This window comes from Alligator sinensis, unplaced genomic scaffold (genome assembly GCF_000455745.1).
Source record: "Alligator sinensis unplaced genomic scaffold, ASM45574v1 scaffold1796_1, whole genome shotgun sequence".
In the NCBI taxonomy this organism is placed as follows: domain Eukaryota; kingdom Metazoa; phylum Chordata; order Crocodylia; family Alligatoridae; genus Alligator; species Alligator sinensis.
The window spans coordinates 7,825-17,908 of NW_005843666.1; the positions used below are offsets into that span (position 1 = coordinate 7,825).

General features: G+C 52.4%; 1 protein-coding gene across 1 annotated transcript; it reads left to right on the top strand.

Moving 5' to 3' along the window:
- The first annotated feature begins 533 nt into the window (after positions 1-533).
- Positions 534-5,914, top strand: LOC112548872 (immunoglobulin lambda-1 light chain-like). Its single transcript, XM_025195631.1, has 6 exons — positions 534-579; positions 854-1,183; positions 1,694-2,005; positions 2,965-3,072; positions 3,374-3,420; positions 5,819-5,914. The coding sequence occupies exons 1-6, from the start codon at positions 534-536 to the stop codon at positions 5,912-5,914; spliced, it is 939 nt and encodes a 312-aa protein (XP_025051416.1).
- The last annotated feature ends 4,170 nt before the right edge of the window (positions 5,915-10,084 follow it).

The window sequence follows — 10,084 nt, forward strand, 5'->3', positions numbered from 1 at the left end:
TTTTGAAAACCCCTGAAATGGAGCTTCCACCACCTCTCTGGATAACCTGTTCCAGTGTTTTACTACCCTCCTAGTGAGAAAATGCCCCCATATCTAACCTAAATGTCCCTTGCTTCAACTTGAGACCTTTGCTCCTTCTTCTGTTATCTGCCACCACCGAAAGCAGTCCAGCTCCATCCTCTTTCGAACCCTGCTTCAGGTAGTTGAAGACTGCTTTTAAGTCTCCTCTCAGTCTCTTCTTCTCTAGACTATACTCAGGCTCTTCTGAGCAGGCCAGTGAGGGGAGATGTTTTGTGGCACTTTAGATGCTGCTGTAATGACTGTTAATGCTAATAGCAAATCAATGCACTAGACTGATACAGGGAAATGTGATGCAGATCTGTGCACAGCAAGGCAATAGGGTTAAAGACCCCCCTCCCCAGCAGCCACGTCCCTGTGGGAGGTGCTCCTCCCCGGAAATGACCAGCCCTGAGCCCTTGCACTGCAGCTCTGCACTTAGACGGCAGCCCTAGGGCTTGAAGGGCAGAATATTCATGGCCAACATGTTCCTCGCCAAGTCCCTGCTTCTCTCATCCTTAGGTAAACCCACCATATGGCTCTCAGCACCGCACTTCTGTTACTGGGGACAGTAACATCCTCAGCAGGACAGATTTCAGTGCTGGGCTCTGGGCTGGATTGCAAATACCTTTTCATGGTGTTGGAGGTAGCTGTAGAGGGGTTGTTATAATGCTGCTGTAAGGCTGCCTGGAAAGCAGAAGTATTAACAGCATATGATTTCTAGTCCTGAGACATGAGGAGCACCTGAGCCTGAGACCTGCTGGAAGCTGACGATTGCCCCGTTGTGTTTCCACAGTGTTGGGAGTCCAGTTACATCTGCACCAGCCTCAGCGGTTCCTGGTTGTGGAAGCTGGTAGGACAGCAGAGATCCACTGCTCCTCCAGCGAGGATTTGCAAGGGAGACATTATGTGCAGTGGTATCTGAGAAGGGCTGGCGAGGCTCCAAAGCACATTATGGCGTGTGGAGATACTAAAAATGTGAACAAATATGATTGCAAGTACAAGAGTCACAGCACAACTCTGGAAATCAGGAGCATCCAAAGGAAGGAGTCTGGCATATATTACTGTGCATATGAACAGCCCACCTACTTGACTTTTGGAAATGGAACCACGGTGATCGTAGGAGGTAATGACCCATTGCTTCTTTAGTTACAATAACTGACAAAAACCTGTAAGAGTTAATATGAGTAATTGCTTAAAAGAAGCTGTGTTTTTAGCCAGGAAAAATGGGTTCAGCATTAGCTGCTGGGGGCCGAGAGAGAGAATGGGCTATGCAGTCTTTCTTCCCCAGGGGAAATGTAGGAATTGGTGCAGGGAAGTGCTGGGGTCTCTGTGGGGCTGGTCTGTGTATCCAGGATGCGAATGTTTCTCCCTCCAAGCTATGATGGCGGGTGACAAGATTGTGATCTCCCAAAGCTGCTAGTGCTGCCCACAGAAGGCTGCCCGGCTCTCTTCTGGCTAGGATGGCTGTGTGTTGGGCTGGTTCCTTTTTCCCAGCTTGGCCGGGGATGGCACATTTCCTTATCCCCTAATAGACTTTTATCTCAGTTAATCTCTTGATGATGGACCCACAGCTGTGGCCAGGCTGCAGCTCAGCTCTGTCTCCCCTTAAGCTCTCACTTTCTTTTCTGCCCAGACAGCTTCACCAACAGCAGTTCCGTGCTGCTCCTGGGCCCTGTTGCAGGGGAGAACGGAGCCACGGAGCCTGCACATCTGGCCTGTGTGATCCGGGGCGTCTCCAACCTCGTCCAGGTGTCCTGGCACGTTCTAGGAGAGGAGCCAGCCCAGAGACTGCAGCGCACACTGGAAGCCAGTGATGGGTCCTTAACACTCATCCATGGCATCAGCATCCCCTGGGCCAGCTGGGCCCGTGGGGCAGCCATCACCTGTGAGGTCACATTCAACTCGTCTGGCAGCAGTGTTACCAGACATGCCGTGTATTCTGCACGTGAGTGGTTCCATGTTTAAGGCTATGATATAACGTATGTGTGAAGCCCCTGCAATCAGTTGTGCTTCCAATGCGTATGATAGAAGGTGGACAATCATGTTATGCTTGCAAGCAGGCAGATGTGCAGGGAATTTGGGGGAAGGTGGCCAGAAACAGTTCCTGGGGCATAAGACAAGGCAGAAGCCATCTCAGACACCTCTGTGAAGAGTTTAATGATAATATACAGGGGAGAGAGGAGTTAGGAGCCATTCAATGGATGAGAGCAGGGGCATGGATAATTCAAGGGATGGAGGGGCTGTGGGATGAGGGGAATGGTTCAGGGAGAGTCTTGGAGATGGCAGAGCATGCCAGGAAAATCCTGTCCACAGGCATGGGCGACTGGTGCCACCTTAGTTGTGGGGGGACATGCCCCCTCAGCAGCCATCCAACGACTGGGGGGGGGATTCCCCCACAGCCAATTGTGAGATGGCTCATCTCTGCGGCTGCTTCTGGGAGCACAACAGTGCTCTACTCTCCGGCCAGTGCTTGCAGGGGTGGCACTGGTGCTCCTGCCTGCCCCCCCATCCATCATCTAAGCAGTAAATGTGGTCGGTCACGGGGTGCACTGGTGCTCTCAGGGGGTGCACATGCACCTCCTACGCATCGCCACTGTCCCCAGGAACGGGAAGCAGCTCAGTAAGGAGGGAGCAGCCCCATTCTTCTTGAGACAGATGGACTGTGAGGACTAGATACAACAAATCCCCAGATCTTAGTTAGCAGCTTCCATCCAGAAGTCTCTGAGGGATTTACAAGGACTGGTAATGCTGGCAGTGCTTTGCAGGTTAGGAAGTGAGGCATGGCGAGGGGTAGCACTGGGGACACAGAGCAGCTCTCTCTAATCCTGGGACCACGGGACCCTGCTCATGCAGTGTGGAGCAGGGCAAGACCATTGGCATGAGGCTTTTGTCTTTCCCTTGTAGCTCCCTCCACATCCTGCGTCATGTTCTCTGTCGTGGCAGTGGGCAGTGCCCTGCTGCTGTTCACGGTGCCCCTGAGTCTCATCTGGATCTGCTGCCCTCCCAGATGGGGTAAGAAACAGTGCATGGCCCCCAGACACTCCCTGGGCATCCCCAGTGGGCTCACCTGTGCGGGACGACCAGGCTGCAGCCGTCACAGGCCCCAAGGCTTCTCCTGTGCCTGGAGTTTGGCTCTGAGCTCTGCCCCCAGGGAGCGATGTAGACAGGCCCCCGCCACAGACAGCCTGAGCCCAGGGTGCGTGAGTCATGCAGGGCACAAGGCTTTGCATCGGGGACGTGTCCATGTACTCAGCCCTGTGTACGTGGGTGCACGGCAGTGGAAGAGGAGCTATGACCACTGTCTCCATTTCAGGATCCTGGTCCAGGAAGCCAGTACCTCGCATCTCCCAGCAGAATCAGGTACAGCCTATTATGAAGCCTTGCTGTCCACCTTGGTGGGCCTGTCTGTAGGTCCATCTTCATAGCACTTCACTCACTCGCATGGATTGACTTATTCTGGGAAGTGCAGTTTAAGACCAGGTATTATCTTGGCCTGGCCACTTGCAGGCTGCAGGTCCCTGGTATAGTCATTTTAATTGCTTTATCCCTGTGTGCAGAAGCAAAGCCAACAAGACCTCTTTCCTTTGGGTGTTAGGAATATCAAACACTAACTTAAGACTCTCTTTTGGTCTTGGATGGACCCTGATCCATGATTATCCTTTAAATAAGTGAGGGGACTGGATTTTCTCACATATAACACACTCCTGAATATAACAGGCACCTTGTGTTTAATAGGCATCTTGAAGTAATGTTTTCCCCAGAGTTGTGGCTGCAGAGACCAGAGACAGAGCTTCCCCTTCCTATTTCACTAACCCCCAACCAGCAAAGGAAGCCTGGTCTCTGTGGGTGGACCTCTAATCCTGAACAGATCTAAAGAGGTGTGAAACAGGAGCAGAGACCAGATGCCCTAGCACAGAGCAAAACTGCCCTCAGATGCTAGGTCACTAGCACAGTGACCATGGAAAGGGAGAGATGGTTGTTAACCCCTGTGCAGTGAAGAGCAAGGGGCCGTGACCTCCCTCACCTGCCTGAAGAGGAATAGCAGAGCTACTGGGCAGCAGGGATCAAGGCCGGGCACTTCTATCTTGGGGAAAAGAATCAGCTTCACCACTTATTACCCGCACCACAGTTCTGGGCTGGCTTCAGGGAAAAAGTGTGTGTTACATGCTAGAAAATGCAGTGTTTGCAGACCACTTGAAGATGTGGATGTGTCAACTGCTTAGTGGGTGGTAGAGGCTGGCAGATCTTCACTGGACCAGGGGAAGTGCCCGTGTGCCTGTGCATATCCCAGGGTACATGGAAGTCAGACTGGTTTACCTTAGGGTAAACCGTAAGGGTTTACCTGAGGAATAAGGATACCCAGGCAGCTTCTACTTACCACTGCCTGAGAGTGGACACATGGGGTGGAGGGGAGTGCGGGGTTACCATGGACAAGCTGATGTGTAGTAAAGCCCCCATCTTGTTTTAACCCACAGGAAATGTTCATGTGTTTTGACTCCAGGAGCCTGCACTACATGGGGTGGCGGGCCAGTAGGGGGTGCTTCTGCATTGAGCCACCCGCTCACTGCGCCCGAACACCTTCCAGGGTCTGAGTGCCTCCCTGGGAGCGCCTCTCATCTGGCCAACCCCTTTCCTGGAGCATACTCGCAAGCCTGGGGGTAACGCTGCCTCCACCCAGAGGCTGGGCTGATCTTGGACCTATGCCCCCTGGGAAACACGGGCCTAGTAGTCCTTGAGGGTACTTGACCCACTGCAAAAACGTGGGGTGCTTCCCTCAGCCTGAAGCACAAATGGTGGTCTCCCTTAGTCAGCCGAACCAAGGGGACCCCAAGGCATAATCTAGACCTTCTCCCAATAAGTATGCTATGCCAGGTACAAAGGAGAATGTTATTGGCTACAAGGAGTAGGTTTGGAACAGGGTACAGGGTAGAGCAATATCAGAGAAATACCTTGGAGCACATAGTGGCATGGCAGCCTTTGATTACGCATCTGTGTTACTGCAAGCTATATATCTAGTTAGATCTCAAGTAGCTTACTCACAAGTATCATCCAGAGGCAGGTGGAGATTCCCTCTGGAGGCAGGCAGTTCATTGATCATGAGTTTCAAGAGAGAGAGCAAGTTACATATAGTCCAGCTTCTCTGAGAGTTTTCATCATGGCTACTGCCCCTCCTCCTGGGCAGTCCTTCACTTATATAGCCCCTATGACCTCATTTACCTGATCCAATGAAGGCCAGCAACTGTTGGCTGCCAGCAAACCAATTTGAAATCCATCACTGGTTGCCAGGTAGACTGGCAGGGGCTCTAGCCCCCCCCCCGTCATGCAGACATTGCTTAGAACAATAGGGAGTTTAAGCCCCAACCCAGCTAAGAGAAGTAAGGTCAGTCATGTAGGCAGAGGGAGCAGGTTTCCCCCCTCCGTCAGGACTGTATCCTGACTCAGGTTACAACTCAGGGTTACCTGAAGCTGATGGGGCAGAGGTGTCTGCCCTCTGCTGTGACCCTGGTAACCAAATTGTGAGACAGCAGAGTTTGGGGGGAGACAGAGATGGTATCCTACCACACATGGTGCTCTGGGTCAGCCCCCACCTCATTCCAGTTGATGTTGGGGCAGCCCACTGGTTTTACTAAGCCTTGATAGGGAAAGCAGGAGCATAAAAGACAGGAGTAGACTTTCTTTCACTGGGGCTCAGGGATTTCCCAACCTCCTTGCAGAGGTGCCTTGTTCCTTTTCCAATGCTTTGAAATGTTCCCAGCAGGACGGACTCATATACGCAGACTTAGAGCTTAAGCCACCGACATGCCGCAAGCCCAGAAAGCAGCAGGCAGCAAGAGGGAAGAAAATGACACCATGAACAGCCGCATTTTGGGCTCCTTCATGCGGGGATGGTGTTCAGTTCTCCGCTGATCGGTGTGAGCCATGCCAGCTGTTAAGAAGGCTCCATGGGGGGAAACACAGACTGGACAGGTCAGAAGACCCCAAAGATGAGCCTGGCTCAGAGCGGGGGACATAATTTTCTATCATTGTAGCAATTAGGTGGAACATTTCCCCCCATCATGGGACATTTGAAGACAAACCTCAATTTCACTTTTTTTTCCCCTTTAAATTCCCAGCTGTAAATGTCCCCTGTGGAGGGACATCACGTGGACTCTTGAGCTGTTCGGCAATCAGGGAACAAGAGACAATCCCCAGGGAGCTGGGCCTGTGTCCAGCCCACAATTGGACAGGAACCTGTGCTGGAGTATCTGTGCTGCACTCCCACATGAGCTGGGAGGATGCTGCGCTGTGGGTTTCTCACATGCCAGCTACCAGGCTCTGAGTGCACTCATCCCACGGCCTTTTCCCTGCTATCGTTATCTGCACTAACAAGATGCATCTACTCTGTACTACTGTCCACCCCTGCCCTTGGCTGTGTGCACCAGCCTTGTCTCTGTAGCCTTCTGACCAAAAAATAAAACCCCCAAAAATGCCAGCTTTTCCTTATGGGTGAAGAAGTGTTCATGGAAGACTTTTGGTAAGAGAATCTAGATGCAATATTTAGAATAAACACTCTTCTCCATTTTGGGGGATGCAGTACATCATAAGTCCAAAAGGGCCCAGAATTATGATCCAGAGGTGGGTCTTTATGGTAGTAGCTTCAGCTTTGAACTCTCAGCTAGTTGTGGTCTGAGGGTCCAGGCTACCTGTGCTATGCTCCGAGTATCTCGAACGACCCACCTGAGGATTTAACTAGCTTCTCAGGCAGGGTTTGTAGCCCTGGATGACCTCCATACACCAGAATGGCACCCAGCTCACGCTCAGGTCTGGCTTGTGCTTCAGCAGCCTGGTGATCTATGGTTTCAGCCCTGCCTCTATCAGCAATAGGCAGCCTCCTAAAGAAGCATTTCTGGACCAGATTCTCAAAGGCATCAAAGCTCCTTGACACCCACCCAGCAGGGCAATGGGGCTCAGAAGTAGGCGCAGTGCTTGAACTCCTAGACCAGGCAAAGGGAGATCTGAATGCGCAGCAACCATGGGGCCTGTGGTCAGTCCTGTCAGTGTCCCTCACACAACATTGATTTTGAATTCTTGCTGAATGTGTCCTCAAAGTGGATGAGCTGCAGGAGTGGGAGGTATCAGGACAGAGAGGCCAATCCCCAAGGCAGCAGTAGTGTTGAAGTGATGTGCATGGCCTTCTGCAAAGGGCAGGGTTTCTGCTCGGATCGGATGCAAGTGTCAGGGCCAGGGAGGCTGCACTGAGCTGCGGAAAGGTGGCTGGACTTCTTGTCTTGCCCAAACAGAGAGCCCCTTCAGGCAACTGCAGGCCAACAGGGCTGCTCCGCTGTTTGCTTTGCAGATCTGAGAGCAACAAAACACCACGTGAGCTGACAATGGAGGGGCCAGAGCCCAGAGCAGAGACCCATGCACGTGACAGATCTTGAGCTCAGTGAAGGTCACTTTATGCCAGGCTGCCCGGGTAGTGAGGCCTCACAGTGATCAGGACAAAGGTCCCTGGGACGAGGGTCCCTGGAAGGAGGGTCAGGCCCCACAGGTAGACACACGGGTGCCCACACGGGGGTCATGGCATCCATGTTCCCATCTGCATGGAGCCAAGTCCTGCAGCTGCACTGGTTCTGGAGCTGGTATTTGGCATGGAGGGGCCAAGTGTGGGGGGAGATCTGGGGGTGTTGGCAGTGGGGCTGGCTGCAGCCCGCATCCATCACAGACTCCTAGAGATGCCATTTGGGAAGGGAGCTCCACTTGCTGCCAGCCACATGTCTTGCTGCAAATGCTCATGTGCGGGTGGAGCTTCATGTGTACCCCCACACGCCTTGCTGTGATGGGGTGAGGAGGCAGCAGTGTGGGTAGTGCTGTAGCCTGCACAGGGGGGCTCAGACTGGCCCCGAGGAGACCTCCCCCTGGGGAGGACAAGATGCCTAAATCCCCGGAAGCTGATGCTGGCAGCAATGAACGGAGGAGGAAGTAAAGGGTGGAAATGCAGATGAACCACCAGGGACTCTGTTTTTATTCTTGGGTTCTTATTCACTGCATGATTTGATTTCATTTAAGCATTTCTCTTCCCCCAGTGTCACCTCCTCCCCAAGGTGATTTGCCCTTTGTAGTCTGATCATTTCTCTCTATTTATAAGCTTGGTGTGCTGCAGTCCTTCCACGACCCCTGACTGAAGTCAGCCTGCTGCTTACGAAAGCTGAGGCCTGATGTAGTTAGTTTATAAGGTGCAAATCTCCCCTGACTCCTGACTCAATTGTTTTGGTGCTTCACTACTGTTATGTATGTAATGCAATTAGTCGTGTGACGTTACCATGGCCCGAGGGGTCACACACCTATAAGTGCTTGCCTGGTAATTATGCATTGGATCCCTACCTGGGAAAGTGTTTAATTGGCACAAATGACCTCACCGATGTGTTACGCCTATGAAGAGTTAGTTCCTGCTTCACTAAGATCGAAGCTGCAGAGGAAGCCTCATCTCCAAGGGTGGACCTCTGATCTTGAACTGGTCTAAAGCAATGTGAAATAGGAGCAGAGACCAGATGCCTTAGCACACAGCAAAACTGCCCTTCAAGGCTAGGTCAGTAGTGCAGTGACCATGGAAAGGGAGAGATGCTTGTTAACCCCTGTGCAGTGAAGAGCAAGGGGCCGTGAACTCCCTCAGCTGCCTGAAGAGGAACAGCACAACTACCATGCAGCAGGGATCAAGGCCGGGTGCTTTGATATTGGGGGAAAATAATAGACACCCCCACTTTATACCCGCCACCCAATTCTTGGCTGGTAGAGGGGGTGGGAAAGGTCTTTGTTGCATGCTAGGAAATACAGTATTTGCAGAGGACTTCAAGGCATGGATGTAGAGGCTGGGAGGGATTCACTGGACCAGGGAAAATGCCCTGATGCCTGAGATTATCCAGAGTAATGTGAAAGCCAGACTGGTTTATCTTAGTCCTGGTTCACGGATGGTTAAGGACACGCAGGCAGCTGCCACTGCATGAGAGTGGGCACATGGTGGGTGCATGTGGGAGGGGGGTTACCACAGAATAAACTGCTATATAGGAAAGCCCCCACCTCCTTTTAACCCACAGGAAATGTTCACGTGTCCTGGCTTCAAGAGCCTGCACTGCATGGTGCTCTGGACCCAGGTTCCTTGCAGTCAATGCATGGGCTGCCCATTGATTTCACTAACCCTTGACAGGAAAAACAGGAGCATAATGGGCTGGCAGGGACTTTCATTGGTGCTCAGGGAATCCCAGCCCCCTTGAAAAGTGCCTGGTTCCTTTTCCAGTGCTATGACATGTTTCCGTTGGGACAGACTCGTATATGCGGACCTGGCATTTGGACTCACTGCAAGCCCAGAAAGCCACAGGCAGCATGAGAGAAGAACGTAACGCCATAAACAGCCACATCCATGGGCTCTTTCATGCAGGGATGGCAGCCAGTTCTCTGCTGATCAGCGTGAGCCACATCAGCTGCCAAGAAGTCTCCATGGGGGGTGGCACGCTCTTTCCTTGTGGGCGTTCAGACTAGACAGGTCAAAAGACCCCAAAGATAGTGTGGCTGTGTGGGGGACATAATTTTCCATCATTGTAGCAAAGACTATAATGATGTAGTCAACCAGGATCTCCTCCGATGGCCTTTAAACTAGGCTTATTGGGGGAAGGGGATGACGTGGGCGGAGGAAGCCTCAGACAAGCAAGCCAAACATCACCTGCAGGAGCAGCCCAGCCTAAACCGATGACAAGAGAAACAGGTAATCAGATAAGTGACATGGGCCTGGGTACCGCTGGGATTAGGGGGGCGGCCCATTCATCCTCAGGAGGCCTCAAATGCCTCTTCTTCCCCGCAGCATGGGGAAGAAGCAGGAGGAACTAGTCCTCCTGCTAGCCAGCACCAACCCAGACATAGTGGGGCTCAACGAAACGTGGTGGGACCCAGCACATGACTGGGCAGTGAATATCAAGGGCTACAGGCTCTACAGGAAAGATAGGACAGGTAGGAAGGGTGAGGGTGTGGCGCTCTGTGTCAAGGACCAACA